The 21,006-nt window shown below is 55.0% G+C and overlaps 1 protein-coding gene across 2 annotated transcripts in view; it reads left to right on the top strand.

Moving 5' to 3' along the window:
• Positions 1 to 8,639: 8,639 nt before the first annotated feature.
• IL2RB (interleukin 2 receptor subunit beta) overlaps positions 8,640 to 21,006 on the top strand; it is a 30,537-nt gene continuing 18,170 nt past the window's right edge. Inside the window, exons 1-2 of one of the 2 annotated variants that reach the window (XM_037731509.1) lie at positions 8,640 to 8,743; positions 20,875 to 20,995. In XM_037731509.1, coding sequence (XP_037587437.1) covers positions 8,699 to 8,743; positions 20,875 to 20,995 — 166 coding nt within the window. In that variant the 5' untranslated portion in view covers positions 8,640 to 8,698. Of the gene's footprint in view, positions 8,744 to 14,898; positions 15,072 to 20,874; positions 20,996 to 21,006 lie in introns of those variants that run through there. The other variant, XM_017508922.2, reaches the window with a different exon arrangement.

Genomic DNA, 21,006 nt, shown 5'->3' with positions numbered 1-21,006 from the left:
CTCTGTAAACGGAACCCCTCTGGCCTTGGGCACGGAGAGAAGGAGATGGAGCTGGAGAAATACGAGGCTCTGGCGATAATTGCTGTTTCCCGCCTGCCTCAGGCCGCCTACTCTGTGCCTTGGCTCCTGCAGCTCCCTCTTTCTCGGGCCGTTTCTCTGGACCCATCCCTGCCTATGGAACGCTCGCCCCTATCCACCCGGAGAAGAAGAAGAACCCAGCATTCCTCAGGTGTCCTCTGCACGCCAGGTACTGTGGGACTGGCTTCTATGTATGCACGATCTCATGCCATCCTCATGAACCTAAGAGGTGGGGAGTAGTCCCATGTTTCAGATGCGGAAACGGAGGCTCAGAGAGGTAAAGGAGCTTATCCAAGATCACACAGCTAGGAAGGGAACACGGTGGGATGGGGCGAAGCCCTCGCTGCCTTTGCACACTGATCCACTGCCCACAGCACCGATGCCACACCCTATGGAACCTCCCCTCTGGCTCCAGTCAAGCCAGGCTCTATTTCTGGATTTGTGTTTTTGTGTTTTGTCATTTGCATGTGTTTCAACCTGGGCATGCTCTGTGCCTCTTATACTCATAACCACATTTTTTTCTTTTTCTTTTTTTTTTTGAGACGGAGTCTTGCTCTCTCGCCAGGCTGGAGTGCAGCAGCGCAGTCTCGGCTCACTGCAACCTCTGCCTCTCGGGTTCAACCGATTCTCCTGCCTCAGCATCCCGAGTAGCTGGGACTATAGGCACGTGCCACCACGCCTGGCTAACTTTTGTATGTTCAGTAGAGACGGGGTTTCACCAGTCGATCTCTTGACCTCATGATCCGCCCTCCTCGGCCTCCCAAAGCGTTGGGATGACAGGTGTGAACCACCACGCCCGGCCTATGACCACATTTTCTAAAGACAAAATTGCACAGACAGCCTGAAAAAGTATTTTTTCTGTTTTTACTTTATTTAATAAAGCCGTAGCCGGCTCAGAATCAAATCGCATGCATTTGAGTCTACTTTTCTCACCTGATACCAGGACTGTTTTGGAAGCTGAGGCCAAGGGTCACCACACTGACATGATTTCCTCAGTTATAATTATTTGCATATTTGTCCTACCCCCATATCAAGAGAAGGTACCTTGAGTTAGAGTTCAAACCCCACATATCCTCGCCATTCCCACAGTGGCCAGCAAGGTGCTGCAGGCAGGTGATCAGTAAATCCTTACTGAAGTCACACAAGGAGGGACAGACACAGCCTCAGCAAAACACAAAGACTGCCCTCTGTCCCTCCCGCACCCCTTCCCTCCCTCCCGCCCCCTTTCCCTTCCTCCCTTCCTTCCCATCTTTCAACAAACGGTTTGAATGCCTACCCTGAGTCACACAAAGCTTTAAGCTCAGAGAGGCTGTGGGACTCTGTGCCCTTCACCTGTGGCCTTGAGGTGCCACAGTCCAGCCAGGAAGACAGACACCAGGGAAATCCTCCCACCTATGCCCAGTGGATTGGGAATATGAGCACCTGCTCTGGGGATGGGCAGAGCAGGGCAGTGCCCACTTTAGATGTGTGAGGGGCTGGGAAGGCTGCCCTGAGAAAGCGGTCTGGAGCGGAGAAAGTCTGGGGCAGAGAGAACGTGGGCAGGGGACTGAGACGGGGTAGGGCTTGGAACCTTCCAGGAATTGCCAGGCAGCCAGGGGCCATGGGGCAAGGAGAGAAGAAGCCAGAGAGGCCACAGGGCTGGGCCTTCCATGGTGAGGAGAACTGGGTGCTGCGTAAGTGCAGCAGGAAATGTGGGGGGTTCTGATTTTCCCTTTACAAGGGTAGTGGCTGGGGCTGAGGGCACAGGACTCAGGGAGGGACTCAGGAGGCAGAGGGATGGCAGGACGAGACTGAGGGTGCCGACTGGGGCTGGGGCAGAGGACTGTGAGTGCTTGGCACTTGGTGGCAGTCAGAGCTGGTCTGGGCAGGGGCGCCGTCACCCATGGCTGAGGAAAGAGATACAGGAGGGGCAGAAGGCAGGCCAGAGGCTGTCCTGGAAACTCTAAACGTGGGTACCAGGAGAAGGAGGTGCACCCATTTCTATACCAACTAAGGGGAAGGTGAGAAACTGCTTGGGTGGAGTGTCCTTTTCTGAGTCTGGGGCTTAGGTGAGAGATGAGGAGACCTGAGAGGCTGGAGGCCAGAGTTCACACTCCTGCCCTGCTGTGTGACCTGAGGCTGAGCGCTGCCTCTCTCTGAGCCCAGACACATCATCACCTAGGCCCCGAGGAGCTGGATCTGAGAGCCTCTGAGACCCCTCGCAGATTGGCTGGTCTTGGCTGTCTTTCCTCGGGCTGCCCTCATGCTGTCTTCCCAGAAGCGGGGGCCCAGCTTGCTTCCCCTGCTTGTCCCTGTGGGCACTTGGGACTTCCAGGGGGGCAGCAGACCCTGTCCAGCGTGGCCATGCTCCTGGCTGCGACCTCACTTCCCTCCTGCAGAACAAGTCTGGTGGAGGCTGGGGAGGAGTGCGCACTGCCCTCTGCTGGCAACTTCTGGGCGCACCCGTCATGGTGCCCTGCTGCTTTCTAACTCAATTATTCTTAAAGCAATGATTGAGTGCCTTCTGCATGCAGAGTCCTGAGGTAGGTGGGCAGTCCAGATGGGGGAAAAGGCATCCGGTATGTGGAGCCCAGAGCGTGACTCTACGTGCTCCTGATCCCTCCCAAGGCCTGGGCACCCTCCCCCACAGTGGGAATGGAACAGCGGTGGGGCAGAGCTCCTGTAGCTGCAATGAGGGTTCAACGGCTGAATGCGTGGAGTGCATCTCAGCCTCGCTTCTGGCGCAGGAAGCACAGGCTCTGTGTTTAACACACGCAGCGACACAGTGCCTTCAAAGGGGGCATGTGGCTGTCTGCGTGGATGCGCCAGTTTTGGGCTTCCTCTCAGCAGGAGGTGGGGGGCGGGGAGGCTTAGGTGTTGAGGGGCCCCTTTCCATTGTGGTCCTTTGGTGCAGTGGAGGGTCCCCCCAGTAGTGGGGGCATTTCCAAGGATCCAAGACTTCAAGGGCCTAAGGGTGGAGGAGCCCTGTCCAGTGCAGCAGAGAGACCTTGAACCTGTGCGGGGAGGGGGTCATCTCGCCCTGCCTAGCTATCTGCCGAGCAGGATCTGCACGGCCCACGTTTGTACAAAGGAGGTCCACTTGTGCACAGACGTTCTGGAAAGAACACACCCGTGGCACAGACGCACACACCTGTGCACACCACACAGGTCATGGGCTCGCTCCTCCAGCGAGGCATGAGTTCCCTGCCATAGGGAGAATTCAGGGGAGTCTGGCACTCTGGGGAGAGGCTGTGGGGGGAGCTGCGGATGGGTGGCTTCAGGATGTTTTCTGCTCCAGGTGTCTGCTTCAGGCTGTTCTGCATCCGCATCCTCCCTGCCTCTGCCCCTCTGGTACTTGCCCTGGGTTGGCCTGGCTCAAAGCCCTCTCCTCCATGAAGCCTGCCCTGAAGAGTCAGCTGCTCAGGGATTGTCGGCACATCTCATACACACTTTAGCTGCGGTTACATTGCATTCGTTCCCATGCCTATTTCCTGTCTCTGCAACTCGACTCTGGGGTCCTTGAGGGCTGTGTGGGGTCTTGGGTATCTTTTGTGGCCGCCATCACTCCCAGCCCTGAGCCGGGATAATTCAGATGCTTGACGATTGCACCATGCTGACTGGCACGTGTTCCTACCTTCCATGCCTGGGAAAATCATGATTCACTCTCCCTGGAGAGGCCAGGGTCAGAGAAACAGTGGGAAGGACAGAGTGGGTTCTGGAAGGCCAGAGCCGCACAGCCGGAGCAGGCACAGATGCGGCCAGTCATAGCTCAAATTCCCATGGCTCTCTTCTTCCAAAGGCGGTGGCGGCCTGGCAGTTAGGAACGTGCACTTAGGAGCCAGATGGCCCAGGCCCATATCCCACCTCTGACACTTATCACCTGTGTGGCCTTGGGTGCGTTATGTAACCTCCCCGTGCCTCAGTTTTTCTCATCTGCAAAATAGGATGAGGGTCCCTGTCTGCAAGGGTTGATGTCAGGATCACTGAGATAACACGGAGCCTCTCAAACTTCGGTGTGCACTTGAGTCTCTTGGGGATGTGGTGACAATGCGGATTCTGACTCAGGAGGTCTGGGCTGGGGCCTGGGCGTCTGCATTTCTAACCAGCTACCAGGGGACGCTGATGCTCTTGGACCTCAGACTGCACTTGGGATAATTGGGAATTAACACATATACTTAGAATAGGGCCTGGTGCATAGTAAGGGTTAGAGGAGTTACCTAGTACCTCCCTGGGAAGGCTATGCTTCTAGAACTTTCTGCCCTGTAGCATTCTGCCCTCTGCATCCCTGGCGGCCCTCTGGTCTCTGAAGCCTTGGGATGCTGGAGCCTCTGAGGTCTCTGAGGTGGGCTGTTAGAACCTCCTTGGTGGTCTGCATTCTGGGCCTGAGGGGATAGACAGGAGGTGAATTTTAAAAACAGGAAGATGGCCCAGTGGGGAGAGGTGACGTGCCCGGCCCACTCACTTGAGTGTCCAGGCTTGATGTGAGCTTCACAACCTAAGCCACACATCTCACAGCTTCCACCATCCCTCTCTACCGTGCCCCCCGACCCCTGCCACTCGGCCCCGCACCCCTCACTCCTGCCACACTGCTTCCTGCAGGAGCAGCACAGGTGGCTTCAGCCAGAGTGTTAGCAGCACCTCTGGGCCGGAGTCACAGGTCCGGAGCCACTGACCACATCCTCCTGATCAAAGAGGCCCCGCACTCCCTCCCCACTCTGCTCCCTCCTCTGACCCCTCGTGTGCTGGCCACGTCTCTTCTGGTCCCTGACACCTGGCTTGGGGAGGAGTGAGGCGGGGTTTCTCGGGTACTTTTGGAGAGGTGGAGGAGGTTGGGGGTGAAGTGGAGGGGCTGATGGGCAGAGGGCACAGAGGGAGAACCCTGTGTTGAGGGCTGTGTGGCTGAGTGTCGCTTTCCACTCTGTTCGGCACACCGCCCCTCCTCACGCACCCTCACGTGTGGGGGTGACAGTCTCAGGGCTGTTTCCAGGGGTCCCATGTGCGACCTACAGAAAGCGATGTGGGAACAGCAGAGCACCTTTGTGGGTGAGCAGTGGCCATGGCACCCCTGGCCTGTGCCCCTGGCTGCCACCTGAGCTCCAGTTTGGGGCCGTTTCTCACAGAGCAGCTCCAGGCGCTGAGGAATGAGCTGGTCTGTTTCCTCCAGCCTGGCCCAGTGAGAGGGTGACAAGTCTGGGGCCCTTCGTCCCCTGCTGCTTTCGGATTTGCTCATGAGTTCCCGGAGGCCCATGAAATCAAGGTCACAGGCTCATGCCCATGTGGGTGGCAGAAAGGAGCGTCCCTCTGTTCCACTCAGGTAGCAGCCTGACCCTGCCTGGCTTTCTCCCAAATGGGGGGGCCTCAGGGTGGGGTGTAAAGCATCCTCATGCCAGGAGCCCCTCCCAAGGGCTGAGAAGAGTCTCTCCTCTCTTGAGGGAGGCAAGGTACCCAGTTTGGATTCCTCCAATCAGAGCATACCTTTCCTGGGAGAGCTTCTGGGATCATCCAACCCAAGCCTGTCCTTGCAGGGCAGGGAGGCCAGGCACCTTTGGTTCCTGCTTGCTCAGCAGGCATCTGGCCTCCTGCTTCTAGAAGCGGCCCCCCATTTCTCTTTGGGGAGTTACCTTCCTGCATTTGGTGAAGTCTTGGTTGAGCCGTCCATCAAAGTACCCCACCCTTTCCAGCTGGAGGGTGGGCATTTGACCTGATCTTAGCCAGTGAGACTCTTGGAATGCTAGGGAATAAAGCCAGGAAATGGCTGGAGGTTGGTGCCTCAAAGGGGCCTCTGCAGCTGGACCACACTCAGCTGTGGGTGTGCCTGGTCTGGAGTCTGCCCATCCCTGAGGTCTGGGTCTTCAGCTACCTCCAGAGCCTGAGAGCCACTGCAGATCCTTTAGTTCTGTGGGGCTCAAGCTGCAGCGTGTTCCTGGGGTCTGCAGCTCCAGAGCAGTGACGACTGCAGGGAGGTACCGTAGTGAGTTGACGGCACCGCTGAGGCTCAAAGTTAGGCCTGCAGATGCTCAGTCCAGTGGTCATGCCCCTTGGGAGGAACCTCTGGCCTGGGGACAGGGGTGGGACTAAAACGAAGTGGAACTGAAGGGAAGAAATGAGTGTTCTCATGGTCTGAGGCTGGGGTGTGGGTGTTGGTAGTTTGACTCCGGGGCAGAGCGTGAGAAGGTGTATAGAACTAGGAAGGCGGGGGTAGATGGGGTCAATCAAAGAGGTGACCTTTGGCCCTCACAATCCCCTGTCCCCTCCCCAGTACCCCTGACATGTGGTAGGAACTCTGATCTGGGGTAGAGGGGTGGGGTGGGGGTCAGAGATGCAGGGTCCTCCAGGGAACAAGAGTTTGGTAAACAGAGCCTGTGCCTGACCTGATTCCGAGCAACCAGAGCGAGTTTGTGACTGTGTGGCAGAGGATTCACACTGGGACTGTCTCTAACTCACTTTGAAAGTGAAACCAGCCACTCACCAAACATGGGGGCCCCTGCTGGTTCTGATAGCTCTGGCAACCTCTTCACTCAGCAGCCACCCAAAGTAGAAACCAGTTAGCAAGACAGGTTCAAGGTCAGCTAGCCAACTGGTGTGTGCATGGGCCTCACCAGGCCTTCCAAGTGGGCATTCAGGTAGCCTTCTTGCAAGTCATTGGGCTGTGAGCTCAGGGTCAGCTCTCCCCCATTTTTGGATCACCTACTCCACCAGTACACTAGGCAGAGGAGGTTTTTATCTTAGACCTTCTGTGCTGTCCTTGAGCATCCAGCGCCCAGACTGGCGCCAGGGCCTGTGGTACAACACTGGTCCTATTCCAAAGCCCACAGAGAGAAAACCATGGGGTGGGCACACTTCCCCTTGCTGCCCTCTCACTCTATCCACATCACCCAACATGGTCAGTCCTTGCTGTAATTAAAGATGACTTTAAATCTGACATCTGCCCTAAATGCATGCGTCCTGTGCTTGGCTAAGGCACCTGTGTCAGCTAAGAATTTCAGTTGCAAAAACTCTACTGCCTACTGTCATTAGAAAAGGAATCATTCAGGATATTCTGAAGCTCAGGAATCTCTGGCAGGACCTGCGAGTCAGGCATAGAGAAGCTTGGAGAGGCTTGGAGAACTGCTGCGTCTTGAATGCAATGTTCCCATGCCACCCTCACCAGCCTCATGGGCCTGGAGCTGAGGCTTTTGATTGGAGGAGCCTAATCACGTGCTCACTCTTCAGGCCTGAGGTCTGGAGCTGAGGCTTCTGATTGGGGGAGCCTGGTCACATGCTTGCTTTCCCAGCCTGTGGTCTGGAACTCAGGCTTCTGATTGGGGGAACCTGGTCACGTGATCTCCTAGCCTGAGGTCTGGTGCTGAGGCTTCTGATTGAAGGAACCTGGTCACATGCTCACTTTCCCAGCCTGAGGTCTGGAATGTAGGCTTCTGATTGGGCAGCCTGGTCACATGCTTATGCCCTAGCTGCAAGGGAGGCTAGAAAAGCAGTTTCAGCCTACTGATTGGGGTAGGAGACTTCTAAAGAAGAAGGTGCCTCCAAAACAATAAAGGTTTGCAAAGATGCAGTGCACTCACGATGTAAACTAGATATCCAGGACAGCACCTGAGAAGAAACAGGCCTGGCAGAGGGTCCCTTTGTCAATGCTGCCTTCAGCTTCACTCCTCCCTCTGAAAGTGCCCCTTCCCCACACATGGCCCAGCTGTGGTGGCAGAGTTTCGTTGCATGTTTAAGTTAGAATTAACGGCCACAAACCTGTATACATAGAACTAATGTCGAGAGAATCGTGTTTTAAACTTGGCCAGGCACCTATGTGAGCAGACAGGTGGGGAAGGCTTTGGGCTGCAGACACGGGGGCCATGGGAATAACAACAGGGGGCCCCCAAGCCAGCACCCCGAGTGCCCCCCGAAGTTGAGGGGTCCTTCTCCGTAAATCCTTGTCACTGGCCTGTCACTTTTGGAGGCTTTGCCCTAGTCCAGGTCTTCCCTTTCTGCAGGCTCAGTTCGGCCCCTTAGTTCTGGGGGAGGTCTTCTCTTCATCCTCACTGTGGTGTATTTTAGGTTCTGCCCAAATGCAGCTGCCTCTCTCTTCTCTCGGCCTCACCTTGTTTAGACTCCTGAGATGGTAACGGAGCACAAATGCTAGGACTCCAAGAGGCAGAGACCCAGAGGCAGAGGTTTTACAGTTTCTCTCTCTACACGCTGTAGGGCCAGGTGATATCCAGATTTAGCCTGTCTTGCTCCTTCCTCCTGCCTGAAATGGGCTTCTTTCCGGCTCGGGGGAGTTCAAGGTCTCCTGTTCTCCAGGGGCCCAGGGTGGCTGGCTCCTGGAACCAGGCCCGACTGGGGGCATCACCACTCCTGAGTGAGACCATGTTTCTGACCCAGTTTTTTGCAACATCCAAGCAGATGTTGCAGGCAATGGTGACAGGCAGGCATCACCTTCTTAGAGGGACATTTTTATTTTTTCCAATTCTTTAATAAAAACACGAAGAAAAAAAAGCAAGCAAGCGTTACTTCTCGTTAGAGAGGAACTTCTCACAGACACTTTGCAAATATCACACGTCCTTTTCCTCACAGCAACACCTAGATTGCCTTCTGAGAAAGATCGCAGATTTTGGTGAAACCTGCCGAAGAAGAAGAAAAAGCAAAGAGAATGTTTTCACTCTACCTGTTTCCCACGGGAAAAGCAGAAGCCACTGTGGGTACCGGGAGAGGGTCTTTGGGGCTTTCCTGCCTGTCCCCGTCACAGGACGCTGACCTGACTGTGAGGAGTCCGTCTTGCTGCCAACACAGTGTTGCAGCTGTGGACAGAATCCTCCCCTCTCTGGGCGCTCTCTGAATAGTGAAGAGGGCGGATGGGTGGTCCCATGGGTCTGGTGACTCGGGCAGTTTCAGGTTAGGAAACTGACTGGTGGACTTGGCTACTAGCAGTCTCCAGGGCTCCTGGCAGAGCGGCTCAGTGCAGGTATGCAATAGTTCACAGATACACTCCCACGCCCCTTCACAAATGCACACCACGCATAGGCCCTCACACACAGGCAGGCTTGCCTTCACACGCATACGCTCCCCTTACCCCCTCTATGTTGACCTGAGTGGTCAACAGTGAATGACGCCCCCAAACCTGCTCCCCTGCCTGTGTGCCCTCTACTTATATCCGGCTGCATCTCCCAGCCTCCTCTGCAGCTTGGCTGGTCATGTGACTCAAGCATAGCCAACGGGAGGTACATTAGAAGTGTCAAGAGCAGCTTTGGAGAAGGATCCTTAACAGGCAGAGGCGAGCCTTCCTTCTCTCCTTCCTCACCCTTCCATCTGCAGGAATGCAGACGTGATGGGTGGAGCTTGAACAGCTCTCTTGGTCTATGAGGAGGTGGGAGAACGATATTGAAGAGGCCCCAGTAGCGAGACAGATTTAGCTCAGGATCCTGACATCATAAAGCCACCCCACCTAACCTGGACGGCTTGCCTTTGGACTTCTTTTATGTCAGAGAGAAATAAAACCTTCTCTTATTTTAGGTCACTGTTTTCTTCTTCTGTCCTCGGGACACACGCAGCTGAACTCCATCCTAACTGGGACACTGCTGCAGAGTGAAGGGGTGATGGGAGCAAGGGGGTGGGCTGAGGCGGTGGTTAAGGGGCCTGGGTTAACACAGGGCAGAATGATGGCAGGGTGCAAGTGCGGGCCTGCGCGTGGGACTGGTGTGGAGCAGATCGGAGGGAACAGGAGGGTGGAGGCCACAGCGCGGAGTGGAGTGGAGAGGAAGGCTGAGCGCAAGGGCCGAGCACTCCAGTGAGCAGGGAGAGGGACGGTGGGGCGTTTGGCAGATACAGGTCTGAGGAGGATGCGGTCTGGCTTGGCCTCCAAAAGAGGTAGCCCCGTGATGGGGAGGGGAAAAATCACAGTCAGCACGGGACATCAGGGCTGCAAGACCCCAATATGTGCTTGTTCCATGGCCCCTATGAAAGGGGGGTCTGAGTCTAGCGGTGGTGAGGCTGGGTGCCTGGAAGCAGAGGGTGTGAGGCGGTTGTTCCCAGCTGGCCCCATGAGGATGCAGAGGGTCAGGTGGGGATGTGGAAGATGCAAGGGAAGTAGTTATAGGAGCAAGGCGGGAGCCTCCTGGAGGAGACTGGGTCCAACCCCCAGCGCTCCTGAGACCCAGATCTGGGCAGACCTGAGTGGGCTCTGTCAGGGTCCAGCCGTCAGAGAAGCTTCTGGATTACATCTCAGGTTGCCTCAGAGAGAATCAGATGTCCTCTGGGACAAACCAGGTTCTAATCCTGGCTCTGCCACTTTCTGGTAGGATGACTCATGAGCCCTGGTTTCCTGGCCTGTCAAATGGCAAGGAAAGAGCAGGCTCAGCACGCACAAAGCCCTGACAGAGCGCGAAAGCACAGGAGACAGGGTCAGAGATGAAGGTGGGGCAGCCCCTGCAGGACGTGCGGGTCAAGACTGAGAGTTTGGATTTTACTGTGAATGCGCTGGGAAGGTTGAGTGTGTGTGATGGGGTGTTGCTGGGGGGTAAAATGACCTGATTTGGGTTTGGGAAAGGTTGCTCTGGCCACTGAGTAGAGAACAGAACAGAGAGTCCGGAGTATTAATAGAAACAGGGAGACCAGGGTGGAGACCACCATGGGCCTGCTGAGGTGGGAGATGACACGGCTCCGAGCAGGGGTGGGGGCACTGAAGAAAGTAGGGGCACCTCTGCGCACACCCCCGCTGGTCACCCAGGCCTCTAGGCTTCTGCTGGCATCCCGTCTCACCCCTCCTCACCTGGTTTCAGGTTCAGCTTTGGCACCTGGGGAACAGACTGTATGAGTCAGAGAGAGCAGGAACAGCAGCCCCTAGGGCTCAAAGGCCCAACAACAGAGTTTCATTTTTTTCACTCAAGCAATAGCCCAGTGTGAATTGTCTGAGGAGGGGTGAGGGCCTGTCCTCCAGGGGACTCCAGCCCCTGTATCCAAAACTTCTCTGGATTCTGGCAGGGGAGGGGAGAGAGAGAAAGAGATAGAGGGATTAATAGACACAGGAGGATCAAAGGGGAGGTTTTTTTGTTTTTTTGTTTTTTGTTTTTTGAGACAGAGTCTCACCCTGTCGCCTAGGCTGGAGTGCAGTGGTGCTATCTCAGCTCACTGCAACCTCTGCCTTCCAGATTCAAGTGATTCTCCTGCCTCAGCCTTCTGAGTAGCTGGGATTACAAGTGTGCACCACCACACCCGGCTGATTTTTTCTATTTTTAGTAGAGACGGGCTTTCACCATGTTGGCCAGGCTGGACTTGAACTCCTGACCTGGTAGTCTGCCTGCCTCGGCCTCCCTGTGTGCTGGGATTACAGGTGTGAGCCACCACAAAGGAAGATGTTTTTTAGGCCTAGAACTAGAACACATCACTTCCTCCCACACCCTATTGGCCAGGCTCGGTCCCTGAGCCCCAGCTCACTGCAAGGGAGGCTGGGAAGCGGAGCCTAGCTGAATCCGGGAGGAAAGTGCACGGGGAGGCCTGGGGATGCATTCCACCAGATTTCCTTCCTACGTGCTCCCACAGGCCACGAGGTGTTACGTAGAGGATGCAAAGGAAGATTGTTCTCTGCGTATCCCACTCCCTGCCGCTCCACCTGAGGCGTTCTGGGCTGGGACCCTTGGCAAAAGAACAAACCCACTCCACCCCTGTCACCTGGGGCAGGAGACTCTGTGTGTGGGGGCTGTGCCCTTCCACATTGTTCTCCCCTTCCCTGGCACGAGGGTGGAGAGAGCCCTGGCCCCCTCCCCTGGCCCTACCCCACTGGCCTGGGCTGCCTGCCTCAGGCTTCCTATGTCTGGCTGGCCTTTAGGGCATCTGGGATGCTCAGTAAACACTTGTTGAATGCATAAAAGAAGGAAAGCAGGATGAGGAGGAAGAAGAGTCCCGGGCAGTACGTGCCAGGCAGATGGATGTCGTCTCATGAATGAAACTGCTGTATGCAGCTGCTCCTTACAAGCTGGGTCTGTGACATCTGGCTTTGGCTGGGGATGCATTTTTTTCTTTATATATGCTTTTAAAGTTTTAACTGAATTCATTTATTTGGGCGCAGGAAATATGTTCATGCCATACAAAAAGGTCTATAGAGAAAAGTGTCCTTCCTACCCCTTCCTCACCTGGCTTACCTCCCTGAGACAAGCAGTGTTCCTAATTTCTTGCAAAGCTTCCAGAATATTCGATGCTTAACAGATGTTGGCTATTATTCTGATGGTTGTGGCTGTTGTGTTCAGTATCCTCTCCTGCTGCCAGACAGCCTTAGTCTAGGGGAGAGGGCAGGGCAGTGTGGAAGGAACGGGCCCTTACAGCAAGCCTGTGGCGTGGCCACATTAAGTGTGTTATGCACACCTTCTTGTCCGATTCTGCCCCTTCATTTTATAGGTGTGCAGACTGAAGCACAGGGAGGCCTAGGGCACAGCCTTGATCTCCAGTCCTGCTTCTCCTGGTGGCACTGCTCCACCCTTCTCCTTTTCCAGTGCCAGCTTTGCATATGGGAGTTGAGCCTGATTCTCTTTTTAGAACCTTGAATTCCGCTTTCTCTTGTTTGCAGAACTGCCCTCCCTGCTCTTCTCTCTCCCCTGAGAGAGGCGGTAGGCTGGGCGCGGTGGCTCACGGCTGTAATCCCAGCACTTTGGGAGGCCAACGCGGGCAGATCACCTGAGGTCAGGAGTTTGAGACCAGCCTGGCCAATATAGGGAAAACCTGTTTCTACTAAAAACACAAAAAATTAGCTGGGCATGGTGGTGCATGCCTGTAATCTCAGCTACCTGAGATGCTGAGGCAGGAGAATTGCTTGAACCTGGAGGTGAAGGTTGCAGTCAGCTGAGATGGCACCACTGCACTCCAGCCTGGGTAACAAGAGCAAAACTCCTTCTCAAAAAAAAGAAAAAAAAAGCCCTGAGCTGAGCTCCCATACCACCCTTCCCCCCACCAGAAAAGGGGGAAAAGGATTAGGAACCATGACTTGAGAGGAAGATGAAGGCTCTAGAATGTTTAATAAGTGGCCGTCAAACTGTTCACAAAGTCCTGATAGTCATCTCTAGGAAGTGCTAGCAAGAGCAAACAGACAAGAGAAAGAAGGAAAGGGCATCCAAATTGGAATGCCTAAAGACTCCACCAAAAACCTATTAGAACAGATAAATTCAGTTAAATTGCAGAATACAAAATCAACGTACAAAAATTGGTAGCATTTCTATGCACCAACAGCAAACAATCTGAAAAAGAAATCAAGAAAATAACTCCATTTGCAATAACTACAAATAAAATAAAATACTAGGAATAAAAGTAACCAAAGCAGTGGAAGACCTCCACAGTGAAAGCTATAAAACGTTGGCGCAAGAAATCGAAGAGGACACAAAAAATAAAAAGATATTCCATGTTTATGGATTGAAAGAATCAATATTGTTTCTTCTGCCCTTCCCTCTGCCCTAGACTAAGGCTGTCTGGTGGAGACAGGTCCACACTACCCAGAGAAATATACAGATTCAATGTAATCCCTATCAAATTACCAATGACATTCTTCAAAGAAGTTGAAAAAATAATCGTCAAATTTATATGGAACCACAAAAGACAGAGTAGCCAAAGCTATTCTAAGCAAAAAGAACAAAGCTGGACAAATCACATTATCTGACTTCAAATTATATCACAGAGCTGCAGTAACCAAAACAGCATGCACTAGCATAAAAACAGGCACACTGACCAATGAACCAGAATAGGGAACCTAGTTCTAAAAATAGAACTACCATATGATCCAGCAATCCTACGGCTGAGTATGCACCCAGAAGAAAGGACATTAGTGCCTGGAAGAGACATCTGCACCTCAATGTTTGTTCCTGCACTGTCCACAATACCCAGGATTTGGAAGCAACCTTAGTACCCATCAACAGATGACTGAATAAAGAAAATGTGGTACACATATGCAATGGAGTATTATTCAGCCATGAAAAAGAGTGAGATCCTATCTTTGCAACAACATGTTTGAAACTGAGGCCATTATATTAAATGAAACAAGCCAGGCACAGAAAGACAACTTCGCATGTGCTCACTTATTTTTGGGAGCTAAAAATTAAAACAGTTGAATTCATAGAGATGGGAAGGGCAACGGGGGTGAGGGGGAGTGAGGATGCTTGTCTCATACAAAAATAGAATGAGTAAGATCTAGTATCTGACAGCAGAGCAGGGTGCCTTTAGTCAACAATAATTTATTGAACATTTAAAAATAACTAAAAGCATAATTGGATTGTTTGTAACAAAAAGAAAGGATAAATGCTGAAGGTGATGGATACTCCATTTACCCCGATGTGATTATTACACATTGTATTCCTGTATCAAAATAGCTCGTATACCTCATGAATGTAGACATTTCCACGTACCCACGAAATCAAAAATTAAAAAAAAAACAGTCATCTCTGAATGCTAAATGGAGTAAGGGGCTTCCTGGAAGGCAGGGTGAAAAGGGAATCTCCAAAGGATGGTGTGTTGCAGGCTGGGAGGAGGGTGAGGCGCTGGGGTCACCTAGAGGGACGGGCTTGTGTGAGGCCTATGTGTTAGTGGGTATGTGTGTGACCGGATGGCGGTGCCAGAAGTGTGGGGTAGTCTGTGGGAGTTGGTGTGGGGGTGACATAGGAGGGGAGACACGGAGGGTCTAGGTTCCCTTGGCTTCTGTGTGCAGCTAGGCCCGTATTTGAGAGTAAGTGAGTGTGTGTGCCTGTGTGTGCGTGTGTGTGTGCGTGCGCTCGTGTGTGCCGCCCCCAGCGTAGGAGGCAGATCTTTATCTTGGCCCGGGGTGCTTGAGGAGTTTCAGGCTTTCTCATAAGCTTCATCTCCCCGCCCGCCTCTCCACCCAGCCCTTGCCCCTCCATTCTCTGCACAGGAAGTGGGCTGGCCCTGGGCTTTTAGTCTTTAGCCGCAGCCTTCTCCTGGGCCAGAGCTGAGCAGGGCCCTGGGGAGATGGCCACGGTCCCAGCAGCGGGGAGGACTGGAGAGCGCGAGCTGCCACCGCCCCATGTCTCAGCCAGGTGATGCCCCCTCCTCCCTCCCGGCCCTGTGGACCAGCCAGGGGGCTGGGAGTAAAGGTCACAGAGAAACTTTCAGCTCAGACTCAGTTCACCCAGCAGTTTCTGCCTAAACTCCCATCCCCCAACTTTATCTTAGAATTCCCCTGGGGAAGGAGTGGGGCCAGCTCTCAGGGCTCCTGGCTGAAGAAAAATCCAGTCCCCAGTCCCAGGTCACCCCTCCTTCCCAACCCACCCAGGGGAGGCTAGGGGCTGTTATGGGATAAGGGGCTTCCCTGGACCCTGTGTGCTGGGCCCCCAGCCTGGAAAGGTGGAGGAGGGGTGGGTGGATAGCCTGGGTGCCCTGAGAGGGTGCCGAGTATGGGGTGGGACAGGCGGGAGCCCCTCCTGACCTTTGTGGAATGGGGCCCATATACTGGGAGAGGCATCTCTGTGTTGAATGCTCATCAGGAGGCTTGTGGAGCAGGCGGGGAGGGGAGGGTCCCCTTGGAGAGCCAGCTGTGAAATGAAGTGTGCTATGTGGCCTCTGTGAGCCCCAGGCTGGAGGCAGAGCCCTGAGTTTGAGTCTGGGTTTGTCCCTTCCTCGGCTGCATGGCTGGAAAGGTCAGTAGCATCTCCAGGCATTGGGGATGGGACCCCATCTTTGGGGCTGCATCAAGCTCATGCTCTCTCCTCTCCTGGGTGCCGAAGCCTCCCACCCTTAACTGTGTTTGTAGCACCTCGGGGGACGGGGGTGTGGAGTGAGGGGCTGAGCTATCCCCAAGGTCCCCTTCCTTCCCCCACAGCCAGGGTCCCACACCTGGCTGGGAAAACCCCTGAAGTTAAATAGCAAGAGACAAACACAGTATATGGGGGCAGTGGGGTGGCAGGTGGAGGTGGCCGGAGGGGACGAGGGGAGGACATGCGCCCCATCGAGTTCAGAGGTCAGGCGGGATGCACCACGGGCTCCCGAGCTTTACCACCCTGCCCCAGCCACCACGTACGCCTGATGGCAGCAGGGGCCCCAGACTGCATCTGACCAGGTTCAGATCCCAGCTCTACGCCCTTCTTGCCTGGGCGAGAGGCTGACCTGTGCCTCAGTCTTCTCATCTGGCAAAAAGGAGGAATACTAGAGCCTCCACATGGGGCTGCTGGGGGGGCTAAATGCTGAACCGCCCCTGAGAGCTCAGGACAGAGATGGAGCAGGCCCCAGTCCCTGTCCGCTGCAGCATCTCACTGGCAATCAGATGGTAGGGTCAGCCGCTCCGTTCTGGGCTTCAGTTCTGGCATGGATCAAATTGGGAGGGGGGGCGAGACCTACCTTGCAGGGTTGTGGTGAGGACACAGGCATCCGTGGGTGTGACCAGTTTTGAGTCATGAAAGACAGGGCACGTGTGGGTGTGCCTGAGGACCAGGTGAGGGAGCTCTGGACTTGAGGCCCTGTGCTCCTCTTGCTGTCACCTGAGGCTGGGCTTTTCCTCGCCGTGCTGCCTTGAGTGGGTTCCTTGGCCTCCCTGAGACTCAGCTTCCCCTTTGCAGAATGAGGGTGCAGCCTCAGTGACTGCCAGGCACCCCCTCAGCCCTGAGCCCCTCTGGCACCCCCACACTGTCCTCCCCTGGACTTTGCTGTGTCTGTGCATGGCTGCAGCCCAGCCAGCGGGAAGCAGATTCCAGAAGCACTTTCTCTGCCTGCCTGGCTGCCTCTAGGCTGGGCCTGTGGTTTGCCCCTCATCATCCTTTGACCTTGTGCCCCTTTGTCCCCCGCCACCTTCCTCCCACCCTGGGGCTCTCTGAATGTCCTGTCCTGGGTATGGGGTCATCCTGAGGCTGGGCCCTACCTGGGGGCAACCAGGGAGACCCCCACACAAAACACTGGTGGTGCCCTTGCCCGAGGGCCAGGCTGGCGTGATTAAGCATGAAGGGGCACAGGGGCTGTGGGAGTCCGTCCCCTGGTTAGGCTCTCAGGGGCTGTGGGAGTCCCCTGGTTGGGCTCTGCACTCTTTGGGGTCCCTGCCCTGTGCCGTCTGCTACTGGGGGATCCCAAGAAAGAGGTGAGCAGCCTCCACCCTGGGGAGGTCATGCTCCCATGGAGACGATGGGCCAGGCCAGGATGAGCCCATGGTACCCAGGACATGCACCTGCTGGTCTGTCTGTGCCCTGCTGGGCCCTGACTCCCAGGGCAGGGAGGGTGGCAGCCTTACCTTTGGGACCAGTGTCTGGCAGGAGTGTGCCTAGAATACCTGCTCCGCCTCTTGCTGTGTATGTGATCCTGGGCAAGTTAGGGGCTTGGAGTCTTAGCTTCCTCATCTGTGTAATGGGATAATAAAGCCATTGGGCAGCTTATGTGAGGCTGTTGGGCATATGTGAGGCACTTGGCCCCAGGCCTGGCACAGAGTAAGTGTTCAGTGCGTATGACGAATATTAGTAGGTTACCAGTGCGTGTTTACCGTCGTGTGAGCTGTTGTGGTGGGAAGACGCGTCCGGGGAGTTCCCTGGGGGAGGATCCCTGCCTGGGAGCTGGGCAGTCTGCCCCGGCTAAGATTCCGGGAGGGCATCTTATCCGCTACATGACCTTAGGCAATGTACTTCACCTCTGTGTGCCTCAGTTTCCACGTTGGAAAATGGAGATAATAGGAGTCTCACCACCAGAGGCCCTTATTGCAGCATTTAAAGATATTTAAGTGGAGTCTGGCATACAGCAACCTGTCAGCCGATGGTTTTGGTGTGGTGAAGGGGTTGGCAAGCAGCGTGCAGGTGGGTTCTGATCCCAGCTCTGTGCTGGGCTCCTGATGTGACCGTTAGCAAGTCTGTTCCACTTCTGGACCTCAGTGTCCCCAAAGGTAGAACAAGGGACTGGGCTTGCTCAGAGAGCCTTTGCAGCTCTGACAATGTGTGGGCCTCTGACTCTCATTCCTGTGACATCTGCCTTAGGAGATGGAACCCATGGCTGTCGGGTCCAGGGCGCGTGTCCCTGCTCCATACTGGCTACGACGTAAGCTGTGAGACAACCCAGGCCCACCCAAAGCGCTCTGCTTTTTTTTTGCAGTACTGAGGCCTCTGACCACACGCATTCATTTTACTGCATTTATTGAGCACCAACTGTGTGCCAGGCCCTGTGCCCAGCAGTCCCTGGAGCAAGTGCCCTGCTGGACCAACCCCTGGCCAATGCTGCCCTGCTGCTGCCAGCCTGGAGAAAGGAACAAGACGCTCAGAGGAGCAAGACCTCACCCTCCATTGTGGAAATCAGGGAGGGCTTTGTGGAAAAAGGCATGAAGGGCTGTTTGAAATGGGTTTGAAGGATGGTAGGATCTGTAGGGGACCTGGGGAAAGGATAGACTTGGGAAGGACCTTTGGAGGACAAGCGTTGGTCTCCTGGCCAACTGGGGCTACTGGCTTTTGCAGGCGGGTAGGTGCGGTGCATGTGTGCTTCTGCTTGGGCACACACCCCTGCTTCTGTGAGGGCAGAGCCTGGTAGGGTTCGCTGATCTCGTCCCGGTCCCAGAAAGCCTCGAAAGCGGGAATTTGGGCTTTGGTTGCAACAGGGCCACTGAAGGTTTCTGGGCAGGGAGGCGGGTAGTTGGGCTTCAGGGAAGGCAGGTGACAGCCGGCCGATGGGGTGATGCCATCGCCCAGGTTGGTACGGCACGGGGCTGGCCTGGTGAGGGTGAGGAAGAGACAGCAAGTTGTCATTGGACTGTCCTCCTGTGTATGGAGTGTCCTGGCTGGCTCGGTATAAGGACAAAGGTTCCCTGGAACAGGAAGGGTACAATTGTCCCAGACCTGAAAGTCAGACAGGAGAAGAGCTGGGGATGAGCTGGGTTTTTGCTGGGCCCAGGAGCATCCCCTGTGAGGGGGTCCTGCAGACCATCAGGAGAGACGTGGGGGCTTGGGGCTGAGCTGGAGGAAGACCCTTGGAAGTTGAGGGCTGAGGCCATTGAGAGACTGAGAGAGAAGGGAAGGGGAGGAAGAGGTGGGAGCTGCTGGAGAGGGAAGAGCAGGCGGCAACAAAGCCCAATGCCGAGGGGCCTTGGAAGCTCTCGGGATGGGAGGGCAGGACGGAGGGAAGGATGCGCCACCTCCTCCCCAGCTCTCGACTCATCTGCCCCTTTCCCCTCTGCCCCGCCCCTCTGACTGGGGCCACCTCGTCTTTCCCTGGAAGCGCCCTCCTCATCTCCCTGCCTCCCCCTTTGCCTGCTCCAACCAACTCTCCTGGCGGCAGTCCCCGCACCTTCCCGAATTGACGGAGTGGAGTGGTCGCTTTCTCTTTCCCCTCCATGCACCCAGCCCTGCAGGGGGTGGGAGCAGCCACATTTCTTGGTTGGCCGTTTCCCCTGCGACAGTGGTGGTCGCCTCACCTGTGTGCTGAACGGAGCTTCCACGGTGGGCTAGGGGTTCCCTGAGAAGAGGCGCTGGCAGACACTATTTCTTATTGGACCTCAAATATGGGGGCCCCGGGAGGGGCCTCTCTGAAAGTCTCCTTGGCAGGAGAGCAGCATCTTGGCTGAACTGGGAAGGTAGTTCCCCAGGCGCCAAAGGCCATGGTGGCAGGCAGTCCTGGGTGCAGATCCTAGAGAATAGGAACAGGGATGGTGACCTGGGCTGATGCCTGTAAAAGCGCTGGTCACCGGCTGCGGTGGCTTACGCCTGTAATCCCAGCACTTTGGGAGGCCAAGGCGGACGGATCTTCTGAGGTTCGGAGTTTGTAGACCAGCCTGACCAACATGGAGAAACCCTGTTTCTACCAAAAGTACAAAATTAGGCAGGGTGGTGGCGGGCACCTGTAATCCCACCTACTCAGGAGGCTGAGGCAGGAGAATTGCTTGAACCTGGGAGGTGGAGGCTGTGGTAAGCTGAGATCGCACCATTGCATTCCAGCCTGGGCAACAAGAGTGAAACTCCGTCTCAATAAAAAAAAAAAAAACAGAAAGAGAAAGAAAAGAAAAAGCACCAGCCAGGGGCCAGTGTGTAATAGAGGCTCTGGGAAACTTAGAGATTTCATGTCTCTTTCCTCCCTGGGGAATAACCTGGGTGACCAACCTGGTTCTGCCTCCAGGGAGCTTCCAGGTAGCTCCCCTACCTAGGGGAGTATGAGCGTGTATAAGGTCCTCCATAAAGACTACTGTAGCTGAAGCCCTCTGTGCCTCAGTTTCCCCTGTTCTCTAGGGCTCTTCAGTCTTCAGGTCAGAGCTCTTATCTGCTTTTCTGCTTCTCCAAGTTCACGTCCTGATGCCTCCATACCATTGCCTCAACTCCCTTGAGGGAGAGCGAGGGGCAGAAGCAGGCGCTATGCTTGGAGCCCTCTGGAAGCCCCTCTGCCCACTGACTTTAGCTCGCTCTGTTTTTATTCCATCACTTGTTTGTTCAAGAATTTTTTTTGCCAGATGCCTACTATGTGCTGGGCACTGTTCTAGGAATTGCGGACCTCGCAATGAACAAAACACAAAAATCCCTGTCCTCAGTGAGCTTACATGACTCTGTGTATGTTTGTGAAGAGAGATAGAGGAAAATATAAATCAGTCAATAAACAACAAATAAATAGTGCCATGATGAAAATGTGGGGGTATGGTGAGTAGGGTGCTTCTTCATGCAGTCTAGTCAAGGAAGGCCTCTCAGAGGAGGTGGCAATGGAGCAGAAACTTGAAGGAAGGCTGTGAGCATGTGTGGGGCAGTGGGACGAGCAGGTACAAAGGCCCTGGGGCTGGACTGAGCTGGCTGGCACAGGGCAGTGCAGACCACGCATACTGAGGGGGCAGCCCTGCCTGCCTCTGGGGACAGCAAGGCCTGGGGTGTGTGTTTACGTGGGCTCTCTCTCCCTCCTCTCCCCCAGGGCTTCCTTCCTCAGCTCCATCCTGTGGATGTAATGGCTGCCCCTGCTCTGTCCTGGCATCTGCCCCTCCTCGCCCTCCTCCTGTCCCTGGCGACCCCTTGGGCATCCGCAGCAGTGAACGGTAAGGACCCT

The sequence above is a fragment of the Cebus imitator genome, unplaced genomic scaffold (genome assembly GCF_001604975.1).
Source record: "Cebus imitator isolate Cc_AM_T3 unplaced genomic scaffold, Cebus_imitator-1.0 Scaffold404, whole genome shotgun sequence".
NCBI lineage: Eukaryota > Metazoa > Chordata > Mammalia > Primates > Cebidae > Cebus > Cebus imitator.
The sequence above is the reverse complement of the archived record's forward strand: the minus strand, read 5'-3'. Positions and strand labels throughout refer to the sequence as shown.